Source organism: Globicephala melas, chromosome 1, assembly GCF_963455315.2.
Source record: "Globicephala melas chromosome 1, mGloMel1.2, whole genome shotgun sequence".
Lineage (NCBI taxonomy): Eukaryota > Metazoa > Chordata > Mammalia > Artiodactyla > Delphinidae > Globicephala > Globicephala melas.
The window spans coordinates 169,395,452-169,420,858 of NC_083314.1; the positions used below are offsets into that span (position 1 = coordinate 169,395,452).

Here is a 25,407-nt window from a genome sequence, read left to right on the forward strand (position 1 = left end):
TAAAATAAATAGGTAAATATAAATAAAAAGAAACATATTCAGCAGCGGGAGTCAGGTAATAAACAAGTAAATAAACATAAACCTTCTTTTGATTTTTTTTCAACTCTTTGAAAACATTAAGATCCATTCTTAGTACATGGGCCGTGCAAAAACAAGCTGCAAGCCAGACTTGGCCCGAGGGCTGTAGTTTTCTGACGCCTGATGTACATTCCCACTTACCAAGACTGACCTACCTAGCTGCTGCCAACCTGCCGCCAACCTGCCAGGTACAAAGATCAATGCTGAGCCCGGGATACGATGCCTCACAACTGCCAACCAACCCCTTCAGCAGGAAGAGATAGTGTTACTGTGATACCACAGGGGTTGAGAGGAATGCGTGTAGAACCCAGGTGATCCTGGGACTTCCCTGGTGGTCCAGTGGTTAAGACTCCAAGCTCCCAATGCAGGGGGCATGGGTTCAATCCCTGGTTGGGCAACTAAGATCCTGTATGCCGCATGGCGCAGCCAAGAAAAAAGAACCCAGGTGATCTAGTCAGGTCTCTTCATATCACTTACTTGACAATTGTACTGCAGATGGACAAGTGCTGCAACCCTGACCTGAGAAGGACATGGTGACAAGGGGCTCAGACCACTACGGGTGAGCCATCAAGATTTGAAGAAGTGACATGAGTGTGAGGATAGCGGAGGCGGGACAAGATGGGTGTCAGCTGTGGCCCAAGAGCAGCTGCAGCTACGGAGCTGTAGTTCATCCCAAGAGCCTCCCTCTTCCAATTTTTCCCCTTAGTAGGAAAGACCAATGGGACCCATGAAGGAGATGCTCCCCAATAATGTCAGAATAAGGGGATCTGCATGAAGCAAGGCATGGACTTTAGCCATCATGTGAGTGTAACTGAGCAGGACCCTATGGGGCCTTCCTGGGACAGACCCCTCCCCCATATCCTCTGCTGTAGCTCCTCTCTGAAGTACCCAGGTAATAGTATCTCATGCATATTTCCTGAGTTTTTCAGATGCTAAAAACCACCACCAAATGCAAGAAATTAACTACCTGATGATCATGTGCATGTAGGCCTATCTAAGGATCAATCCCATCAACCAATCAGAGAATTGTGCATGAGCTGATGACGTACCCTGTGACCACCCTCTCCCTCACCTGGCCTTTAAAAATGATTTGCTGAAGCCCTTCGGGGAGTTCAGGGTTTGAGGGACACAAGCCACACATTCTCCTTTCATGGCTCAGCAGTAAACCTTTCTCTACTCCAAAGTCCAACATTTCGGTTTGTTTGGCCTCACTGTGTGTCAGGCACATGAACTCGGAACGTGAGTTCAGTAACAGAAGTGTGCCCGCTTAGGTCTCCCTTTCAAGAGTGACCTTCCCCCACCACGTGTGTTGTTAGCTAATAGCCTCAGCCACAGTGCCTTCAGGATCCAGTCCGAGAGCAGAAGACCAACGTCCCAGCTCAATCAGTTAGGCAGGTGAAGTTCCCTCTTACACAGCCTCTTTCAGACGTCCTATTCAGGTCTTGCATTGATTGGATGAAGGCTGCCCACATTAGGGAGGACAACCTGCTTTACTCAGTCTACCTGTTCAAACGTTAATCTCATCCCAAAACATCTCCACAGACACACACAGAATGATGTTTGACCGAATGTCTGGCACCCCAAAGCTTAGTCAAGTTAACTATGTTTGTCTATTTGTGTGTTGTGCTTCAAACAGTCTCTGACTATAGGCTCAGTGACACTCATAAAAGGTATAGATACCTGTAAACAAGTTTTTTTACTCGGCCTATTGTTACTCTCTGGGACTGGATAGTAATTGATGGGCATCTTGGATGATATAAAACTAATCTGATTAAAATTAAGATAACTCAATTATGAACCATGTAAAACTAACCTAAAACTCAATTTTACAAATACTGTGTACCTCACTAGCTTAAGAGCTCCTTGAAAACACAGGAACTGTCTTAAATTACCTTTTATTCCCTCAGCCTTATATACTGTCAGAAAGCCTTATAATGTCTCAAAGGTTCAGTCTCTTCATCTGTAGAATGGGGATTAAATGATTAAATGAGATAGTGCAGATAAAATGATAAATACAGTATCTGGCATGTAGTTAGTTCTTATTCAGTGTTAGCTTTTATTATCATCATCATCATCATCATCACTGTTTCTACATAAATCAATTATGCTACAACCATGTAATGAAATGTACCCTTTTAATGTATCCACAACATCTTTCCTTTCCCTCTTCTTCCTTACAAACAGAATTCTAATTTTGTTGAGAATAAGAGTGGTTAGCCTCCCTTGATGATAGGGTTGGCTACAAGACTCAGTTCTGGCTAATTAAGTATAAGTGGGTATTGCTGTCTCCAACTTAATAAGTTCCTTGAGTGTGGGGGGTGGGTGGTGATTCAGCTAGCATATGCTTTTTGAACTTTGTCCTACTCTTTCTTTTTTTTTTTTTGGACTGTAGACATGATGCCTGCAGCTCCAGCAGCCATCTTGTGACCATGAGGCAATTTGCGTCTAGAAGCCAGCACTAGGGATAACAGAGAAGAAAGAATGAAGGAGGCGTCTGGATATCCTGAAGCTGCCATACCAGTCCTGGACTCCCTATTCCTGACTTCTCATTATACAAAAAATAAATAAATAAGTAAGTAAATAAAATAAATAAATAAAATAAATAAGAAACTCTAATTTGTTTTTACCACTCTGTATACCTGTTTCCTCACCTATAAAATGGAAAGAATAATAGTAACCTAGCTCATAGGTTTGGAGTGAGAATTAAATGGGTTAATATATGTGACTTAAAATAACTGAAAACTATGAGCAGAATGACCTCTGAAAGTTGTAACATTCTGCTACTTCTTGAGCCATTTCTCTTGCTCTTTTGTGAGAAAAATGCCTGGCATTTAAGTGCTCAGTAATAAGTGTAAGCTAACATGATCAACATTATTATTATTTCAAGTTTTTGTTACAGGCAATTGAACCCAATTCATAACTGATACAGCAGTGATTAAAAACTATACCTATTGGGCTTCCCTGGTGGCGCTGTGGTTGAGAGTCCGCCTGCCGATGCAGGGGACACGGGTTCGTGCCCTGGTCCGCGAAGATCCCACATGCCGCGGAGCGGCTGGGCCCGTGAGCCATGGCCGCTGAGCCTGCGCGTCCGGAGCCTGTGCTCCGCAACAGGAGAGGCCACAACAGTGAAAGGCCCGCGTACCGCAAAAAACAAACAAACAAACAAAAACTATACCTATTAAAACTATCTAATGGCCAGGGAAGATAATTCTTTTTTTTAATTTATTATGTATTTTATTTATTTAGTTTTGGCTGCATTGGGTCTTTGTAGCTGCACGCAGGCTTTCTCTAGTTGCGGTGAGCAGGGGCTACTCTTCCTTGCAGTGCGCGGGCTTCCCCTTGCAGTGGCTTCTCTTGCTGCCAAGCAGGGGCTCTAGGCACGCAGGCTCAGTAGTTGTGGCACATAGGCTTAGTTGTTCCACGGCATGTGGGATCTTCCCAGACCAGGGCTCGAACCTATGTCCCCTGCATTGGCAGGCAGATTCTTAACCACTGTGCCACCAGGGAAGCCCCAGAAGATAATTCTTTATAAAATGTTTAGTGAGGAAGAAAACACATTATAAAACTGTATATATAGTATGACCCCAATTTAAACAATTACAGAAATGCTCAGAAATTCAGAAAAGTCTTAGAAGTAATTAGTTCTGAGTGGTATGATCACAGGTAATGTTTGTTGTCTTTATAGTTCATTTCCAAAATGTTAACAATAAACACAGGACATTTATTACTGGGAAAAATGTTATTTTAAGACATTAAAAAGTAGGCTAAGATATAACAAGTGATTTTTACCTTAAGCATATTCAAGGTAGCAATCCACATGCTAGAATAGATCATCTAAGGAATAAGATAAACAAGTATGTGCAGTAGTGGTGAATTCACCCACAGAGCAGAACTAGTGGGAGCCTGAGGTTAAAAGAACAGTCTGTACATAGGTAAATTGATAATGTGTTTATGTATGTGCCCCAAAGTTTCTGACCCACAAGTAAGGAATGTCTAAAAGGGAACACTGAGTCCTCAGCCTGGGGAACTTGGCTTGCTGCCTACCCATTAGAGTTAGAAGGCATCTAGGAAACACCAGGCATGTCTTATTAAACGCATTTAAAGAGCAGGCTTCTAATTGATTGTTTGTTCATGGAGACAGAGGCAGTGCCGAGCACCATCCATGGCAATTGTCTGAATCAAACAGTTTTAGCAATAAAATTAAGCTTGATGTACTGACTCAAGGTTTTGGTTTTGTCTATGGAGACGGGCTCATACTTCCATGGCTTTAACACACAGAATTTGTCCCTGTGAGTCTCCCTCTAGCTAGCAGCACGGCCCTCTCAGGTGTGATGTTTGTACTATCGCCCACAAATCAGGAAAGAGCTGTTTTAGGATCAAGGAAATTCATAGGTATATATTTTACACTCGGGTCTTACTTGTGCAATTCTGAGAACAGTACGCAAGGAAAGTGGTTTTCTGACATAAATCCCAATAAAACATAATTTCTTCAAGAAGAGGTGCAGTGCCAACAGACCGTTTTCAGAGATTAACATTTGGCTTTCAAAAAAATTACCAACCTTGGTATTGTGCTCGGAATGAAATACGGTGCTCTTAACCACACATGGCAGAACTTTTGTGAGGAAGTGTTTTACTTCCAAAATTCCTTGGTGTACCTCCCTCCCCACCTGCCTCACGCGCTCCCACTACCACCTGCAGCAGATTTAGAGTTTGGTAAACTGCCCAGCTCAAGCCCCAGCTGAGCGGTGCTTACTTTCTCTACTTTTCCCAGTATCATCTTTTTCAAGACTGGGATACTAAAGCACAAAAGATAAAGGGGCACTTGGTATGTGAGGCAGAAAGTGATTCCAGTGAGTAAATATTTGTACCTCACTTGCTCTTATTATTTCTCAAGGCATTATGAGTAATAATAATAATTGCTAACATTCTGGGCAGGCTTCAATAGCCGTGCCACCTGTGTAGTTGCACGGGACCCCACTCTCGGAACAACCCTGCACTTGGCTTAGTGCTCTGCTATTGTCATCTTAATTTTTGAACGTCTTCATTTTGCACTGAGCCCCACAGATTATGTAGCCAGTCCAATTAACATTTATAGGGCACTCGCTATGCATCAGACTCTGCTCTAAACATTTATCCATATTAAAGTTGGGTGGAGTACCACCAAACTGAATTCATTTCCTCATTACTGAGGGTAATTTACAGGAGTCTGTTTTCTAGCCACTAAAAAGTGCTTAAGTTAATTTGGGAGGGGGGAGTAAGGAAACACTTGTTCAGCAACTCTTCGTTTTAAAACAAAAGTTGTTTTTTTTTTTAAACTGTCACATTACTGTCTCTTTCATATCACAGATCTGCAATTACTTGTTGACCAGCTTGTTTCCTACGGAATCATAAGCTCCATGTTTTTCACCACTGAATTTACAAAATCTAACGTAATCTCTGACACATAATAGGTAATCGATAAATGTTTTAATAAACCAAGTGTCCAAAGCATCTTGGAAAATATAAACGTAGAAAAACAATGTCTCTCCTAAAGAGCACAACAGATTATCAAATCAATTGCTATGGATGCGGATTGATGCAAAAATAATGCTTTTTTGTCGTTTTGTAAAATAAAAGTTAATTTAAACAGTTCTTGAGCCCCTGCTATCTGCTTGGCAATGTGCTACATGCCAGAAGCATTCTAATAGATGGAGAAACACTGCAATACATGAACAATGCACACTCAGGAAGCCGTTAGCAACAAAGACAGCGTAGATGACAATGGAGACTAAGATGTGAGGTTTGCGTCCCATTTTGGTAGGGAACAGCCTTTAATGGGGAGAAAACCCCGTGGATGGGTGAAGGAAACAACCAAGAAAGGTGTACGCGAGGGGCGACCTGGGCAAAGGCGCTCAGGGAGTGAGTCCACCGCGTGCAGAAAGCACTGGGGAGGCAGGCCTATCTCTGCAAGGACACACACCTCCTTCCCTTTCACACTAATACGAGAGGCCGTAAATTCTTCTCTTGCCGATGTGAGATCTGATAAAAGCCAGGTTATAACATGGACCAGACAGGGGAAAGCCTGTCCCTCCGGCTTATAATATTTAAAACTCAGTATAGTTTGTAAAAACTGTACAGTGTGGTGTACAGGTTAAAACATCTGCTTCCTGACTTGCGGGGGGGCGGTCAGGAGGGGAGAACGCGGTGCACGGGAGAAAAGGGCGGCAAAATAAAGCACTTAAGAAAGAAAGAGCGGGCTAGCAGGAGAAGGGGAGGCAGCTCAAGAAGCCAATGAATGAGATCTAGGCTGCAGCACGTACTCCCGCCGCCCGCATGCGCAGGCGCACGCCGCGTGATCTCGCGGGAAAGAACCATTGCAGGTCCCGGCGTTGCACTCAGGTAGGAGGTGGGGGGAGGCGGAAGTGAACTCTCGCGAGAAGAGGCGGTTGCTGTAGCGGAGCTCTCTGGCTGTGTGTCTCGAGGATCTGGCGCCGGAGCTGCGGACGGTTTGCTGAGCCCGTTAGTGTCCTTGCTGAGACCCACGCCGCCGTCATGTCCCGGTACCTGCGTCCCCCCAACACGTCTCTCTTCGTAAGAAACGTGGCGGACGATACCAGGTATGTACAGGGGAGGCACTCCGGGCCCAAGAGGGGAGGCCGCGGGCGCTCTGAGAGGACCGGTGTGGCGGCGGCGGCGCGCTGGGCCTGCGCCGGGGGAGGGGAAGGGGTGAAGATGGCGGGTCCCGCGCCGGCTTTCTGGCCCGAACTAGGCCGCGCAGCCGGCATAACCGCCGCGTGGGAGCGAGGGCGGCGCCGCTGGTCCTCCCGGGCAGCCGCGGGAGAGCGGGCCGCGTGGCGGCGTTTCGGTCCCCTCCCCCTCCGCAGATGGGGGCCCCTTCCTTCCCGCTTCCTCTCCGGGCGTTCAGCCTCTGCCTCCACCGAACATCAGCTCCCCCCATTGATTTGAAGTTCACGTTCTTTGGGGTGCACGCCCCCTTGGCCCAGAATTTTTTTTTTTCTAGTTAAAAAAAAACTGCTCTGCAGTAAAATAACGGATCGGGGGAGGGGAGTGTGGCGAAGCATTTGTTACCCTTTTTGTTGTGTTTTATTTGCGATTTTTTTTTTTTTGGTGTTGTAGATGTTTGGATAAAGGGAATGTTGAGATTAAAGATATAAAATTCTTCCACTTAAATGGTACGAACTAGTTCTTCCCATTTCCGGGAAATACTGGCCACCCTTTGAAAACGGAGGTTTAGGAAGCCTCTACCATTAGGACGTTGATAGCTAAATTGGATTAACCTGGACCGTCCCTTTGTTCTCGCCAGTTCCCTTAATTGCTTGGAGTTGCCGTCAGACTTTTTTGAAGAGATCTTATCACAAGATGAGATTTACTGTTTAACAAATAATCACTCTACACACACAAATGAAAAAAAAAATTAGGTAGCCTCGTATGATTTATATTTTTCTGTCTTTAAGTAGGGCAAGTAAGCAATAGTACTTACTGTAGCGTCTAGGATACTTTCCCCTTTATGTCATATTGACATTTATTGAGGAAGTATATATATTTGTGACTTTTATTTTTCAAACCGTATCTACCATTAAGTGTGTAACCCTGTCGCTAAAATTTGGAGGTAAAATAAGTGCTTTGTATTTTTCAGAATACTAGAGTTGCTTTGATACTGTTTAAAAAAAAACATAGCAGTAGTTAAGTACAACTTAATGCTACTATACTATTTATGAAAAATGAAGGCTGTGGATAAAAGCAATAGAGATAAGTTGTAGTCAAGTTTCCTTAAATGTCTTTTCCTGTTGTTAAGGTTTTATTATAAACTGCGTTATTATCTTTCAGAATCTTGCATTCTGGCTTTTCTTTTTCAAAAAGACATTGTTGTATATTCTTACCGTTGGCTCTTGATGTTGAGATTTAGAAAGCTTGTTTGTTTCAGGTCACCCAGGAACATAGCACAGTCTCTTTCATTAATTGAGATATTACGGAAAGAAACCTATTTCTTACAAAGTAACTTTTAAAGGAGTGGACTTAAAAATTTGGCCTCTTTTTATGATGTTTTAGGTCTGAAGATTTACGACGCGAATTCGGTCGTTATGGTCCTATAGTTGATGTGTATGTTCCACTTGATTTCTACACTCGCCGTCCAAGAGGATTTGCATATGTTCAATATCCTTTCTTCAGATGGCTGATTAGTGAGGGGTGTTGAAGTTTGAAATTCAAGTTTTTGTAAGAGGTAACATCTAAAAAGTAGTTGTTTTTTTTTTGTCTTCTAATAAATGTTTTGTCTTCAATTTTTTCTAAGTTAATTCTGACTCACACATTGCTCTTACTATTTCTTAAAGTTGATCCAAAAACAGTAAAATATTTAAATTCCCATTCATGCTGCTGAAACTCAAATCAGTGATTATGTGATTTAAATCTGAATACACTCTGGTTGCTACCACCTTTAATGTAACTCAAAAGTTAATATGTTCTTGTGCTTAGCAATTAAAGTTTGGTATTCTTGTTTGTTAACTTGAATCACTTGATCAAAAACAAATTGTATAACAATGAGGTAAACTTCTTTAATATTGTCCCCTAATTTGCTGTCCTCTGTTGTTACCTCAGAGAATGTAAAGCTGTACAGTTATGGCGACCCCAAAGAGAAAGCATGAAAGAACCTTTAGAGTAGAGTTCAACACTTAAGGCAAGTAGACAAGCCAAAGACCTCTTAAGGATCAGGCTTGAAGAGAAGGGAGAGTTTGGGAAAAGAAAATATAAAGAAAAGCTGGAAGAAGGACAAGCCTAATGGGAGACAAAGCCTCGCTTTATCTACAAAAGGGGGAAAAGGTTGTTTTTCAAAGTTAAAGATAAAGCCATCTGTCATATTTGGCCAAGCATCTCATGACAAGTCCTTCTGACAAGCACTTAAAGAGTTAAAGGTCAAGATGAAGTTGAATGATGGCCAAGATTAAAGGAGTCATACCTGATGTATCCTACAGAATAACTATTTTCCTTTTTTTTTTTCTCCTCATGTTTTGTAAGCAGTTAATTTTCAAAATTATTCTGGTTTGGTCTAGTGACAAAACCTGTAACTTGATTTACATGGGCCTTTTTGATGTTGTGATGTGGTCTTGTATAAATGCACTCTCTCTTAGCTTGTGAAGTTAAAGTGTACCAGGATGTAATGTTGTTAAGCTTAAACTCAGCATATTTCTGTTTTGGACCAAGTGGTCCGGTGCCATAGCGTAGCAGGCAGTGCTCTTTGGAGTAGCATGAAGTTCTGGAGTCAGGCCAACTCCATAGAGCCATGCTTAGAGGGCACACAGGTGCATGCACTGGGGACTACTTAGAAATGGCTCTGGTGGTTTTCTAAGGTCAGATCCACTAGAGATACTGTCTGTTTATAGATTTTTTAAAAGGGCTGTTAGGGGCATGCACATAGTCCTAACATCTGAAACTTAGCTCTGTGAAACCTGCTGGCCCTGACTGCTTTAGCACATGTGATCAGTTGGCCCAGAATGGGTTGCAGAAGGCCTTTGGTATGGGTACGTAATCAGGATCTATGGGAAATTGTTCCTTGGCCCAGAGTTTCAGGTGACATTACTTCCTTCAGTGAGATCATCTCCTTGTGGCAACAAAGGTTTGGGCTGTGGACTTCAGGCTAGGAAAAATTCTTACTGCTTAAATTCAGTGGATCTCTTGAAACTTAGCAGAGTTCTAATGAGACTTAGGCAAAATGCCAAAAGCTGCTACTCCTGCAGGCCCAGTGATCAAGGACAGTTGTGGGAATTGGTTGCAAAGCTCTGTTACAGAGAGGATAAGAGGTATATCTGGCTTGGTTTAAAAAAAAAAAAAAAAGTAATGGTACATTCTGGCTTACAATGTGTTGGCCTGATTTTACCTGGTTTGGGGGTGGCCTGGGAACCAGGATCAGCAGTTTGAAGAGTATGTGATACTTGAGCCAGGAAAGAGTTAACCAAAGGAGTCTCAAGGTGAATTATAGCTATTTTTATACACAAAGTCTGTCTGTGGTCTTCAAGTAGTTAAAAAGAAATAGGTATCAGGATTTCGCAAAGACCCTGAGTACAGATTTCTCCGTAACTGGCATCAGAATGATATTTGACTGTCCCTGCTGTGGTCCTCTTTTCTATCTGACCCCATTCCCAGCTAGCTTTCTCTTAACAGGTCTGGTAGAACCTTGCCATGGTTCATCCAATCCCAGATTCTGTTTTTGAGGGTAGCCCCAGAGGATGATAGGCTCTCATAAATAATTTTTATACTTCTTGGTCTGAATCCTTTAAGAAGTTATTCTGTCTCTCAAAGTATCAAAGTAGTATACCCTTTAAATGAACTTGTTCTTTTCAGTTATTTTAGAGCCCAACTGCATTAACCTGGAGGGGTGGTTGATTATAGCGTTCAAGGTTCTAAACTCCCCGTCAACCTTTTTCTTTTCATGGTGAAAACTTCGTGATTTAGGACTTGAGAAAAGCTCTCGTTCACTACACATAATAGCCTCAGAGAGAGAGAACTGGGACCCTGTTGTGTTCTTTAAGTCCTTCCAGAACAAAAAATAGGAAATCTAGTGAGGCAGACCTTTTAGTCTCTGGAGTAAAAGAATATTAATATCAGTCTTGAAGAGAGTATATCGCTTCAGGGATTTTTTTAATCAGCACTCAAGATCTGCACTCCTCTCAAATTTAAGAAATAGAAATGGACAAGTTAGAATAGTGAATTTTAGTACAGAATGAAAATCCACAGCCAAACCTAGCCTAGCTCCCCTTCAGAAGCTTTTATATCAAACACTGCTCTGAATATGTGCTTGGCTTCTGTTAGAATGGTGGTTTTAGGAAAGGAACTAAATTTGGTCAGAATAACTTTGTTTGGGGAGAACAAGGCAACAGCCTCTCAGATCAAAAATGGGTACCAGCGGTTCCTGCTTTAGGCTTATAAATACTATCTTGAAATTTCTCAAATTGAAAACCAGTCCCAAACGCACTTCACTTCGGGAAGCTTTATGTTCGGTGTCATGGTTAGGGCTTTCCAGTCCAGGAATCTTTAGAAATGGTCTGTTATTTCTTGGCAGCATGCTTTTATGGTCTGTGCATGGATATAATATGTCTTAAGTATTGCTTGACACTCTCTTGATATCTACAAGTGGCTGGTATACCAGTCTTCCCAGTAAGGTATAATAAGGAAGACAGCTAAGTGAAATAATAATGTTAGATATGTCTGAGAAAAATAGGAAGATTAATTTGAGGTTGATGCTTTCGTTTCTTGTAAGGTATATTCCGCTTGCTTACACAAGAACTATTGGCATTTTCTTTTTTTCATTTGAAACAAAAATAGAAAAACAGTTTTGGTTTTATTTTAAGCAATTTTTGCTTTAGCATACAAAATAAAATTGACATTTGTTTTTCTTTTTTGTCTTGTTTTGTAAAATTCTTAAAACTCAGGAAAATCTTCTGATGGGATTACTTGGTAGTTCAGCTGTAACAGGCCTTATTTCAGTAATAACTTCATAATATGTATTCATAAGTGTTTTCAAACTCATGCCTTACGGAGTCACAAGTGCTTTAATACCCTAAAGTGTTTATAGCTGAATCAACCAACCAGTTAGTGGGGTCTGGTTGATTTTCTAGAATAATATCGAGAGATTGTGAATTGTTCCAGACTTACCAACTGAACTTTCATTCATTATCAAAGTTTGCAAAACTTCCCAAGCCCCTTAACATTTAGCACATTTGAGGATGTTCGTGATGCAGAAGATGCTTTACATAATTTGGACAGAAAATGGATTTGTGGACGCCAAATTGAAATACAGTTTGCACAGGGGGATCGAAAGAGTAAGTACCTTTATGCCTATATGTAAAATGCATCATTTCTTTTTTTTTCTGTATATATATATATTTTTTTACTTGGATTATAATTGCTTTACAAAGGTGTGTTGGTTTCTGCTGTATAACAGAGTGAATCAGCTATGTGTATGCATCTATCCCCTCCCTCTTGGGCCTCCCCCCCCACCACCACCCCCATCCTACCCATCTAGGTCATCACAGAGCATTGAGCTGAGCTACCTGTGCTATACCACAGGTTCCCACTAGAGATGTGGATGGACCTAGAGTCTGTCATACAGAGTAAAGTAAGTCAGAAAGAGAAACACATGTATGTGGAACCTAGAAAAATCGTACAGATGAACCTGTTTGCAGGGCAGGAATAGAGATGCAAACGTAGAGAATGGACGTGTGGACACAAGAGGGGAAAGGGTGGAGGGTGGGATGAATTGGGAGGTTAGGTTTGACATAAATACAGATTTTTTTAATTTTATTTTTTAATTTTATTTTTTCAGCCGATTTATTTATTTTTGGCTGCTTTGGGTCTTTGTTGCTGCGCGTGGGCTTTCTCTAGTTGCGGTGAGCAGGGGCTACTCTTTGTTGCAGTGCGTGGGTTTCTCATTGCGGTGGCTTCTCTTGCGGAGCACGGGCTCTGGGCACACCGGCTTCAGTAGTTGTGGCACGCGGAAATACATCATATTTATACAAATTGTTCTGAGAGTGCTTCTTGGAAGTATTGTGCAATATGTCTCTCTGTTCAAAACCCAGAAAGATAGTTTTTGGGAAGATAGAGTATCTTGAATACTTTGCAGAATTTCAGGGTAGACAAACGACTTAGAATGCAGCGATCAGAATGCCTGAGATATGTTTGGACTCTTTAAGAAGGTAGATCAGTACCATCAGCTGTGGCATGTTTAATATACTAAGAGTGGAATTGAAAAGAATAAACTTTGGAAAGTTTTGGTTCTCTTGAGCCATTTCCCTTCTGCATAAAGATCATCAAGGTGTAATTGGGTAATTATGTAGGTGCCTGGCTGTAGAAATGAACAGATAGACTGGGAAAGACTATATAGATTAAATTTAGAAAAGATTTTCTATTAGTACTTGGTTTTTATTAATAATGCAGGCATACACCAGGTGTTGGCTGCATGCTAATGAGGCATAAGTACAGGCTTTGGGGTCAGATACACCTGGGTTTGAATTCTGGCTCAACTGTTATGTTTCCTTAGGCAAGGTATTAAAAGATAGAGATTAAAATAACTGCTGGAAGAAAAAAAAAGCTGCTAAAGAGAGAGGGAGTACTTAGGTAGACACAAGCTGTTGGTGATTCTCTAGTTCTTGGGTTGAATGATAGGTTCCTGGGTAGTCAGTGTTATTTATACATTCATACACATATGCATAAAGTATCTGCTTCATAGGATTGAATGAGATAACATAAGGATTGAGGACTGTCCGGGGTGTGGGTATGTCTAAGGCATTCGACAAGTGTTAGTTTTCTTCTGCTTTTCTTTGTCACGGTTTCTCAGAACTGTATGACTATATATTATTGCGTTTTGACACTACATATCATTCGTAGGGCACCATTAAGTATTTTTTTATTGTTAATTTTGTTCCTACTGAATGGAAACCATGGTAGGATAATTCCAAATTAGCATATGGTTCAAAAGTCATTTGTATTTTAATTTGGAATTTTAAAAATACTTTCATGGTATATTTTCCTAATGTCCAAGTAGTTGGCATATTTTTGGACAACAAACTAGATGTGAGAGGTCTTTGAAAAAACAAAATAGTTGGGGAGATATTTGAGGGTATCATTTTTAACATAAAACAGTCTTCTGATAGACTTGCTTGAAAGTAAATACCTTTTCCAAGATTAACATTCACAAGTAGCCACAGATTTGGAAACATAAAGGAAGGAGATGCAGGAATTTTTCCTATAATTTGGAGGCTTAAATACTACGTTTTTAATGTTTGTAAATATTTCTGTTCTATGTATTTCATAGCTCCAAATCAGATGAAAGCCAAGGAAGGGAGGAATGTGTATAGTTCTTCACGCTATGATGACTATGACAGATATAGACGTTCTAGAAGCCGAAGTTATGAAAGAAGGAGATCAAGAAGTCGTTCCTTTGATTACAACTATAGAAGATCTTATAGCCCTAGAAAGTAAGTGATGTGTACCACAGAAAAGATTTAGTTTGTTGGCCTTTAATTTTTTAAAATCTTCTTGTATACTTTTAATTATGTATATTGTATGCTTCATTGAGACTAAAAATATTTTTAGTGCTTTATTTTAAAAGTTTTATGGTTCATTTTTTTAATTAGAAACCTGTAAATAGACATGTGTCACTGTTTGCTTTTTCTGATGTACTTTTTAGCAGTAGACCGACTGGAAGACCACGGCGTAGCAGAAGCCATTCCGACAATGATAGGTAAATAACTTTGCTTTGAAAAAGACTATACATATCAATTTCAGAGTGAACTTTTGCTCTAAAAATAACAAATTTGATTAATATAGAATCTAATTTTTACTCTAATTGTATCTCTCCTCTGTTTTGAAAGATTCAAACACCGAAATCGATCTTTTTCAAGATCTAAATCCAATTCAAGATCACGGTCCAAGTCCCAGCCCAAGAAAGAAATGAAGGCTAAATCACGTTCTAGGTCTGCATCTCACACCAAAACTAGAGGCACCTCTAAAACAGATTCCAAAACACATTATAAGTCTGGCTCAAGATATGAAAAGGAATCAAGGAAAAAAGAACCACCTAGATCCAAATCTCAGTCAAGATCACAGTCTAGGTCTAGGTCAAAATCTAGATCAAGGTCTTGGACTAGTCCTAAGTCCAGTGGCCACTGATAGTATAAACCATGATATTTTTAGGCATGTATCATTCATTTACTCTCATAGTTTGGTTTACTTAAATTATCAGGAATACAATGTTGCAATGATGCTTAAAAAAACACTTGTCAGTTTTCCCTGTACCAGGCAATGGTTATTATTAAAATGATATGCTGTTGAGAAGCCACTCTTAAGAGTCCAGTTTGTTTAATGTTATGGGCAGCTACCAATTTGTGGTGTCTCTGTATATTTTTGTAAAGATTCTCATTTTTTAATGCTTGAGGTATTGGTGAAAAGATGTTGGTTGACCATAATTTGCAACATTGTCTTATTAAAAATAAACTTTCATATCCATATTTGGTAGAACTGTTAACCTAGAAATGTAGCTTGCTAATCAGGTAGAATGATACAAAAGTGAAGTTGTAGCCACCGTACAACACTGACCCGACTAGACACATTTAGGTTCAGGGTGGACCTTTTTGTCTTGTCAAGGTGTCGAGACCCACGATGATAATTTATGGCACAGTGTGGAATAGTTCTTTTGTTAACCCCACTGTCTCGGGGAATGACGCCAACTGGGTTAAGTAGCATTTTCAGGGAGATGGCGTTTTTGATTGAAACACGGAGCCTTCACTTTTCTGGTTTCTGTGAAGATTTGGAACCATACAAACATCGGAAAAACCCACCTTAAAATTTGGGCAGGTTGATGATGGCAGAAATAATTTTAAGGGGAAAAGAATGCTCTTATGCAGTTACTCTAAACTTTAAGGAGCATTGTTGACCATAATATTGCTTAGTTTTCTCACTGCTGTTAAAAGCAAGTAAAGTGTTTTCAAAGTAGGTTTTGTTTGTGTGTGCGCATAGTGTAAAAGGACTGAATTTTGATACTTAAAGCACTTGGTGTGTGCATTTGTATCAAAATTTGCCCATATCTTTATGAAGGAGGCTTGTTCTTCACGCCTCAGTTTATTTAATGTGAGGCAAGTAAAAAGACAACACTCCCATTCTACGTGATTCTGTGGTGCCATGAGATTTTAAATAATTCTGGAAAAAACTAATTTTAAGGAAGTCACATCTCTTGAGGTTTTGCCTGATTATCCATGTAGTACCTGATGAAAATAATACCCTAACTCTTTATAATTTCTAACATCTCTCTGCGAGACCATTTGGGGGCAATAAAAAGTGACTTGACGTGTCCAATCTCATTTCAGAATAAAAGCTGGCATCCTTAAAATTTTTAGATTGCTTGCTTACAGGCATAATAAGTAAGAAATATTTTAGGGAAACCATTCCTTTTAGAGGATTACTTTTTTCAATTTTGGTTTTAGTAATCTAGGCCTTGCCTGTAAAGAACAAAAGGTGGTTTTTAAATACTGTTTGTGGAATGTGTTTAAAGGATTGATTCTAGAACCTTTGTATATTTGATAGTATTTCTAACTTTCATTTCTTTACTGTTTGCAGTTAATGTTCATGTTCTGCTATGCAATCATTTATATGCACGTTTCTTTAATTTTTTTAGATTTTCCTGGATGTATAGTTTAAACAACAAAAAGTCTATTTAAAACTGTAGCAGTAGTTTGCAGTTCTAGCAAAGAGGAAAGTTGTGGGGTTAAACTTTGTATTTTCTTTCTTATAGAAGCTTCTAAAAAGGTATTTTTATATGTTCTTTTTAACAAATATTGTGTACAACCTTTAAAACATCAATGTTTGGATCAAAACAAGACCCAGCTTATTTTCTGCTTGCTGTAAATTAAGCAAACATGCTATAATAAAAACAAAATGAAGGAAATAATGATTAACTGGAATTATTATAGTTTTGAATGAGATTATACAATAACAACGGATTTAGGAATATTTTAAATCAGTGTTGCACTAGGCACAGGTTTTACTTTGGAAATGATAGAACCTGCCAGAAAGGTACATCTTTTACGTAGTACTTAAAAATTCCTTATGTAATGTCAGAGTTGTTTCATTATTGCTTATTAAACCCCTTGGGTTAAATAACAGAGGTTATTGGTAGTGTTAAGATACGCATTAAAATGAAATTTGAGTTAGCTAATTTTAAGTTTATATTTTCATTATTAGATGGACCAATAATTCTACTCTTCCCCATCCTAAACAAGATGGAATTGGGCCTTATGTTTATGGCGTGATTTGAAATATTTTTGCATTGAATGTTCGTGAGCACTTAATATTAAGTGATAATCACTGTGGGGAACTGGTTTAGGTGTTTTGTGGTTTGAGTTCAAGCTGCTTTATAATGACAAGTATAGCTGATATTTATTGAGTATTTATGATGTGCCAGACACTGTTCTGAAAGCTTTATGTGTTAACTCATTTACTCATCACGAGACCCTATGAGAAAGATACTTTTATTTTCTCGTGTAACAGATATAAGGAAATGGAGGCACAAAGAAAAAGCAGTAAAAGGCAGATCCAGGATTTGAGCTCAGCCGGATCCTTAGATGTTTTTTTTTTTAAATGGACTGTAATTAGAGTAGATTGGGGAAATAGCCCGTTTAATTTTTCTGTCTGTATAGAATTAGAAGTAGTGGTTTCGTTTTTATTTTTTACTTGTGTCACTTATTTTTAGACTCATGCTGTTTTCTTGAGAACCTTATATGTTACTTCTAAAGTGACATACCTAAATAACATAGCTTCAAAGGGACTATTTTATAGTTGAACCCATGATAGATAGGATCCTACTGATACTTAAGGATCCTTATACAGGGCTTTAATATTGGGTTACATAGTTGAGTTCCATAATTATTGAGTATCTACTGTGTGTCTGGCACGGCTCAGTATTGGAGTAGAACATATCAAGACTCAAGTGAGAGCTGACACTTCACCTCTCTTTTTGCTTAAGATCTCTGCATTTTTTTTTTTTTTTTTTTGAAGCCAAGTAAGCAAGAAGAATAATGACAGATAATGCTTCAGTGAGAAAGGAAAGGTGCTACATAGAGTATGAGCTGTTAAGTTACAACCCAGGGAAAAGACCTGGGAACTATTATACTATTCTCTTGAAAATTTGGCCCTGTAAGCTGCTACATCCAGTTCAACTAACAAAATCCTGTATACCACAGAGAAGAATAAAGAAAACCAAACTGACAAACATCCTTCTTTTATTTAAGACCAAACTGCAGCTGGAATACCCAGTACAGTTCTGCTTACTACACTTCAAGAAAGATCTGAGAAAGCGGAAAAAGAACCAAAGAAGGGCAGTTCAAGCGACCAAAGGGTGGGTGGAAGGTGCTGCAGTATGAATACTGTACGAATATTTTGACTCTGGTCTGAAAAGATAAAAGAATGTTATCGAAACTACATGGAATAATTGAAGTCCCTTCAAGTTTGAAAGTAAGCCTTTTAGGACAAATAAAAGGAAATTCAACTTTGTACTTGTGGAAACTAATCCCTAAATCTGAATAGGTTTATATTGATTCATGGGTAACAGGTCCATGTTAAATTGGAAACTAGGATGTTTGAATATCAAGGAAGACAGCCATAGTCTCTTACAGTGCCTCTATTGGTCTGTCTCAAACTGAATTGGGTGAGAAAAGGTATGGTCCAATATAAACTTGCTTATCTCTTAAAGTCAGTTCTGTTTTTGCTATTGGCAAATCTTGCCTTTGTTTATTCCAGTGCCAGTGTTTTCTGCTTAATGGTTTGCTTTGTTGGCATCTGAGTTTCCTTACTTGTATGCCACATGCGGTTTACATCTTCCTTAAACACTCTCCCACATAAATTCCAATTATACTTGACATCCAGCTAAGAGGGTCCATCTCTTCTCACCTCTTTCCTAGTCAGTATATTCAGCAAACATTTACTGAGCCCTTACTGTGGGCAAAAATTGTACTGGGTAATTGGGGAGAAAAATAGATAAAATTCACTTATTCAATAAATGTCTACTGAGCACAATCTAGTGAATCATTACAGTGTGGCCTCACTGTTTTGTTTGAGGTGTATTATTCATAACTATTTTACACCATTTATATCCTATGTAATTATAAAACCCAATATACTATCAAATATAAGTAATTTTGTGGTTATTTGCCATTTAAAAGTATCCAGTATTTGTTTTCATCCCATTAATACAAATAATGAAAAAATGATATGTTTTAATCTGTAATAAACTGATTTATTGTGCAGTGACTGTAATATACTAGAGTTATATATAATTGTTAACTCTGCCTCCTCAAACACGTTAGGAAACAATCCCCAAAAATATTTAACTTTGCATCAGATGTAAAGGAGACTCTGGGTGCTATAATTAGATTATTTTGAGGCAGATAGCTGTTATTCCCAACTGATTTAGTATGTTCTGTAATTGAGAAAATGTTCACCAAATATACTTTCTAGCGATTTACATGTACATTTTATAGGGGACATGTTCTGTGTATAGTGAATAAATAACTTTTATAGTATCACAAAATGTTTTGGATTCCTTAGTTCCTTATTAGGATATGAAGTTTATCTATACATTGATTTCATCACTTGCATATTTGGTTTTTGTCTTTATTTCTGCCACATTTAAAACTTTGTGTAAAGTTACTCATCTAAAAATACAGACGTGTTTAAGCCTTTAATTTATAAAGATTTTGAAAATATAGAATATACCTAAGGGAGATATGAAACGGAGGTATTTTTACCCGTTTTAATTTTTCAAACTTGCCCGAGATCACACAGCAAGTAAGTGGCAGATACTAGATAAGTGTCCAAGGTTTTTCATTTGGTTCATCTTTTTTTTTCTTTTTTACAAATGGGGAAATTTTATAACAATACAATTAATATAATGGAATCTAGAGTTCACTTAGAGGGAAGATTTAATAGATTTATGAAAATTATTTAATTACAAAAAGTATTTGTAACCTTCTTGGATGGAAAAGGGGTTAAATGTAATCTAAGATCTCAACAGCTGTTGACTCACTTTCCAGCCTGGCTTTCCAAATTTCAATCTCGTGTTGCATTTTGACCATATTCCTGTTTACAAAATCCTGAGATAATTTTGAAGGGGAGGCTGTGACAGGAATAAAATAAGTGTTCAACTAGGCGGTCTATCAGAGCTTTTAGGAGTCCCAGGAGTGAATTGTCCTCACTGATGAAAGAAGTCAGCAACCTTTCCATCTTCAACTACTGACATCTATAAGACATAGCTAGCTGCTATGGAAAAGGATCTTTTTTGGGGGGGTTTCCCTTTGTCCCTTCCTCCAGCAGTGTCAGTTATGTTTATTGTGTTGCTTCTATGTATTCCTAAGAGTTGTTTCACCCTTATGTTAAAGATGGGGGATTCCTTTTTTATTTGGAGTACAAAGCAAGGCATGTAAATTCATTTTGTTGATAATTGACAGAGTAGTTTGTAAAGAAGTAAAAGGCCTTTGTGTCGTTTGTTGTAGAGCACATCTCTGAATGCTAGATAATTAAATAAACTGGTCTAGGATCCAAAAAATCTTGGATTTTTTTTTTTTTTTAGGTTTAGTTCTGCCTGACAGATTTGTGGCTCAGTAGGCTTTCCTCATTTGTGTAAGAGGTTTGAGATGTACTCTATCCCACTTGGTTTACGAAGTAATTGCCTATGAGACAATTAAACACTAGAAAACTAGTGTTTTCCTTCAGTTATTTTCCACCTTGTGCTTCGGGGATGAAGAGAATTTACCAGAACTGAAGTGTAAAGATAGGTTATGGGCTCAAGATTCCATTGTACTATATACGCTGCCATCAAAAAGGTATGACAAGTTTAAATTGTAACACTGACAAGGCTCATGCTATGGCTGACTGCAGCCCTACAGGGTAGATGAGCTCTAACAACTTTTTGGTTCTTACAAGTACGATTTGAGAAACTCATGTCAACCATACTTCCTGTACGCTAACCATAACTTTATTAGTACCTTTCTAAGGTATGAGATATAAAATACGATTATTAACTTTTTAAGTTAACCGTAGCTATTAAAAATTTTTGTAGTTAAAGCCATTGTGCTCTTAATTCTCTGAACACTTTTACCACTGGAGTCAGTCCCAAACCAGAAATCTAGTATATACTGTATTTACATGTATACATCAAAACCTAACATAAAGATGCTTGGGATGAAAATTGTTGAATCGAGCGGGATTCCAGTGCAGTACTGCAAAGAACTGGGCAATTCTTGCCACTGTTAATAGAAATTACACTGGGAATAAACAGGAAAAAAAGACTCATTATTTCTGCCAAATCAATTTCTTCCGACAGTTTGCATGAGAAAATACAACCTGGCTCTGGGATTCACTGCTTGCTTAGTGTAGAAATTAAAAGATTTTTCTTGAACTAGTTTGAGTTATCCTATCATTTGGAACGTATTTTAGAAAGCCAGTTTAGTTCTTGGGTCTTTTCTCTCCTCCAAGGTCCCCTTGTGAAAATTGTTTATAGAAAAAAAAATTTGCAGAATTTCTCAAATTGACAAGAACTCTTGTGTTTACCGAAGTCATCTTAAAATGTAGAAGAGGGAGACAGGCGATTACACCTGCTTTACTCAATTTGGTATGAGATGAATTCAGAAGCTTTATGTAAATTTCCAAAGTAATATTCTGTGGCCTTTTACTGTTAGCCCTGCTGGGAGGAGGAAGCCACAGTTGCTTTTTTAACTGTATAGCTGCTAATCCAAATGTCTATTATCAGTTAGCAAATTGGTTGCCTCTTAAAACCAACGGTCCTACTGTTATTTCAGTAGGATTAATTATGTGCATTCTAAGAACATTACATGGTCGTAACAATTTTTTATACAATAAAAAGAAGACACGGGAAAAAGCAATTTTATTTTTTAATTTCATGCTTCAAATTCCTGTATGTACATTAAGTACTATTATATAAACTTGTCTTTTATCATTATTTGATATGGGCAATATTATCTCACCTGAATTTGGAGAAATACAACTTACCCATTCTGCTTAAAAGTATCAAAAAAGCTGCCAAATCAGAGAAGAGGGCACCTACACTCATTGTAAATAGACCCCCCCACACACACACTTTCCTTTTAATTTACTACTGAGTTGGCTGTTAAAATTAGCGCTTATCTTTAAGATAAGCAAAACATGTTATCATGGTATTAGGCAAGAAATTGCATCTTTTGCAATGAGTGGTCCCCTGGGTTGTACCTGTTGACCAAAAAAAAACCCACTGGCATTGTACACTATACTCATAGGTTACACAAATTGTTAAAAGCCAAAATTAATCTTTTAAGGTAAGAGGAACCCCTTAATAGTTAATCTTTGGGCTTAAGAAATTAAAATAATCCCATACTGCATTTCACATCTCTCAAAAATAGGAAGTGTTTTAGCAGCTTAAAACCTACCTTTTCAGTTATATAAAACTTCTTACACTAGGATTTACTTTGAAATATAGTTTACAGCAAGATCAATTATAGTATACATACAGTGGCACTTTAGCACAAGGGCAAACTTTAAAAACAAGGTTTTTTTGGACCTTTAAAATTAGGCCATAGTATAAAAAGAGTCCATGTCTTACATTCAGCAAATTCATACTAAAATATTCTATTTTTGTAGGATAAACGCCAACAAAACTTTACATATGCTACAAGTTTATTACATGTATTTACATGGCTCTTTCCTAGATATGTAAAACTTTCACATTATATAGCTCCCAACTTTAAACAAGCTTTGCAGGGATGATTTGAAGCCAGATCACTGTAAGAATAGCTTGTGCAGTGCCATAATACTAAAATGTATTCTGAAAGCTACTCGGTGAACACCGAATACTATTTCTATATAAAATGGTTTCGGTGCATTTGTTGGCAGACACCTATCCACTGCATGTCAGTTACAGGGACAATGGGGTATACTGTTTCATTCTAAATAGCCCCTAGTGCCCTTTCCGCATTCCCCACCATACAGTTCACTAAAATACAACTATACTCTAAAAAAAATTCACATTTTCTTTTGGCAGTGCATCAGATTGTTGGCATATTACTGGTTTAGGACATTAAACTTTCAAATATTCAGCTAGTTTTCAACCCCTGTATGTCTTAACTGGATGCTTACAATCACATTTGCCAGATCTCAACAAGTCACTCTGCTGATCCGTGAATGATAATCTTAAATTACTATTTTCCCCCAACAGGCAATAGAAAAAGTTGATTCCTTTACCATTCCCCAAATCTAAACTTGACTGGTTTCACTTGAATGGTTACTCAATTGAGAACACTTAGTATTGATATGAAGTACAATTATCAATAATTTAGTTATTTTAACTTGCACTGATTCTACCATCACAGTGCACATAACACACAAAACAGTTAAGTCTGATTATATTTTCTACATTAATTAAAAGTTTTACAGATTAAATTCCCTAGTGAATTTGGTCTGAGACAATTGCCAATTATCCTTAAATATGACTAAATTTAAACACAGAATACTTTATCTCATTTTACACCTGTACTTTAAGTAATGTTTTAAGTTGAAATGTCATTATTTCTTTATCAGAAGGATTAAAGGAAACAGGAACCCAGTGGCTTGGTGGTTTAGGAAGAACACTTGGTGATGGCGGCTCACTAAATTTGGCTCCAGCATAGTTCTGATTAGTCTGAGACTTAAAAAGTAAGGTGGGACTTGATAAGCTAGAGTTCCAGTTTTGATTATTTGGAAAATTTTTGTTCTTCCCCCCACTTTGCATGGCCTGCCATGCAGCTGCTGATGAATTATAAGTATGTCCTCTTTCCTTTTTCTTATGAACAATCTTCATCTGGGAATTCTGATCCTTGGTCTTCTGTCTACTAAGCTGTTGTTGGTTCTTACTAACATTTCTAGACTGAGGGGCTGGAATGTTATACCTCTCTCCACCACCCATCTTCAGCTTCTTTGTCACCTGTAAGTGAATGTAAACAGAATATTGAGTAGAATTCCACTTCAAATAGTTCAAAACTTTGAGAAACTTCAGTAGCTCCAATTTGTAACTCCAGAAATCTTGGGCAAGACCCAAATATGTGCTATTCGGCTGCTTCAACTTCACTATACTGTTCACACTTCATTACACGCACTTTATTATACCTTCCTAAGAACAGTGAGCTTATCCACAATTCTGAATAATCCTCTATTTAAAAATAAAAACAGTTTAGGATGAGTCCATCATAAAATGCCCCATTACAACGGGAAGGTTTTGATACCTTTCAGTCTGCTTTTCAGATTGCAGGATTTCCACCACCTGTCCTCTTCCTTGCTGCCACGCCCAGGATAATAGATGTTGCTTTCTGATAGATCCTTTCCTTTGTCTCAATACAGAAGTTTTCATGGGCCGATCTGCTGAGTTCAGCCTAGGAGCTGAGGCCAACATCTGAGTCTCCTCAGCACACAAGTTTGAGAGAAGTCTTAGCTAGAAAAGCAAATATTTCATTATTTCAATTCAAAAACACAGGAGAAAGTGATCCTTTATATTTACTACATAAATAGTGACTACTTCCTGAACTAAAAGGCAGAAAATAAAGTCTCTAAAGATGGCTTTGACCTTGTAACTGTCATCATTTAAATACCCTCGAGATCCAGGAAACCCTGAGGAATCTGGGGAGGGGTGTTCGCCAAATCCCGCAACAAGTTGCATCTTTTTCCTAGGAACCTTTCAGATTCTCACACGGATTTTGTGACCAAAATGTTAAACCACGGAAGCATTAACTTTTACAGCCATGCCAAGAAATGGGCTTAAAATCTTTCCTAAAGACCATGTTTTGAAAGTCCCACAGAATTTCCCAGTCTTTGGACACATCACATATCTGTTTTCACAAAACCTCCTCTCCCAACGTGTCTACGTCATGCAGCTCTTCCTTTGGATATGAACTCTTGACTCCTCCCCGTCTTAAAATAAGTTTCACAAGCCGTAACAAGCGAAGTCAGTTCTTAAATACAAAAAAATGCCTCCCTATCGTGAACATTAAACATTCGAGATTTCATTTGATATTCCAAGAAACCAAGTTACCGAACAAATAAGAAGCCCTCTTCTTTTCGAAAAGGTGAGCGGCCCTTCCAGACTATGTTAACAGCCCTAAAGAAATTAGTTCCCGGATCGTGAGTCATTCCCAACGCGAGCCCGGAAAGTTCGGTTCTGCCGACGGCGCTGGGCTTCCGAGCGGCTCAGCGTTCCTCGAGCCCGGCCCGGGAACCCGCTCCTCCGGGCCGCTAGCGCCCGCCCGGCCTCGGATCTCGCCTCCTTCCCCCAACAATGGGGAGCGCGGCCGCCAACATGGCCGCACCCGCCGCGCCGCCGCCACTCACCGACTTCGAACCCGGGACTACGGCGGCGGCGGCTCCTGCTCGGCGTCGAAGCCTCCTCCCCTTCCAGGGAGCGACGAGGCACGGAACGAGCGAAGCCCACGAGCACCGATGAGACAGCTGCAGGCCACCTCAGCGTCCCGACCGACCTTCCCCTTCTGCCTCTACCGACAAAATGGAGGCGGCGGTGAGCGCTAGAGCGGGGCCGGGGGGCGCGGCGGCCAATCAAAACACGGCTTTGCGCGGCCCGGCCAATGATACGTGGGCCGCCGCCTGTTGCTGAGGCCCGACGGGGCCGGGGGAGGGGAGGTGGTTGCGGCCGAGGGTTTGAAATCCTCCCCGAGAAGAGCATGTCGGGAACAACTGCCGCGGCACCGGCTGCCGTTCCTCCGCCGGCTACCGGGTGACACCGGCCTCTCCCGGAGGTGCCCGCCCGGCCTCGCC

General features: G+C 39.4%; 2 protein-coding genes across 8 annotated transcripts; one reads left to right on the forward strand and one right to left on the reverse strand.

The window, feature by feature from the left end:
- The first annotated feature begins 6,452 nt into the window (after positions 1-6,452).
- Positions 6,453-21,059, forward strand: SRSF10 (serine and arginine rich splicing factor 10). Of its 7 annotated transcripts, XM_030874847.3 has the most exons (7): positions 6,454-6,674; positions 8,128-8,232; positions 11,788-11,891; positions 13,883-14,045; positions 14,258-14,311; positions 14,442-14,543; positions 17,853-21,058. In XM_030874847.3, exons 1-7 carry the CDS (start codon positions 6,610-6,612, stop codon positions 17,911-17,913), a joined length of 654 nt encoding a protein of 217 aa, XP_030730707.1. In that variant the 5' UTR covers positions 6,454-6,609; the 3' UTR covers positions 17,914-21,058. The 7 variants fall into 7 exon arrangements, with proteins under 7 accessions (XP_030730705.1, XP_030730707.1, XP_030730720.1 ...); XM_030874845.2 differs by lacking the exon at positions 17,853-21,058 and having other exon boundaries at positions 6,453-6,674; positions 14,261-14,311; positions 14,442-17,613; XM_030874860.3 differs by lacking the exon at positions 14,442-14,543 and having other exon boundaries at positions 14,261-14,311.
- Positions 20,155-24,006, reverse strand: PNRC2 (proline rich nuclear receptor coactivator 2). The gene is made up of 2 exons (XM_030874878.3): positions 23,868-24,006; positions 20,155-23,569 (listed from the first exon to the last, which is right to left on the reverse strand). Exon 2 carries the CDS (start codon positions 23,549-23,551, stop codon positions 23,132-23,134), a length of 420 nt encoding a protein of 139 aa, XP_030730738.1. The 5' UTR covers positions 23,552-23,569; positions 23,868-24,006; the 3' UTR covers positions 20,155-23,131.
- Positions 24,007-25,407: the final 1,401 nt, after the last annotated feature.

Excerpts from the sequence above, each read along its gene's own strand:
- PNRC2 (XM_030874878.3), bottom strand. The coding sequence starts at position 23,551 with ATGGGTGGTGGAGAGAGGTATAACATTCCAGCCCCTCAGTCTAGAAAT.
- SRSF10 (XM_030874844.3), top strand. The coding sequence starts at position 6,610 with ATGTCCCGGTACCTGCGTCCCCCCAACACGTCTCTCTTCGTAAGAAAC. Across the intron at positions 6,675-8,127 it reads AACGTGGCGGACGATACCAG|GTCTGAAGATTTACGACGCG; the intron begins GTATGTACAGGG and ends ATGATGTTTTAG. Across the intron at positions 8,233-11,787 it reads AGAGGATTTGCATATGTTCA|ATTTGAGGATGTTCGTGATG; the intron begins ATATCCTTTCTT and ends AACATTTAGCAC.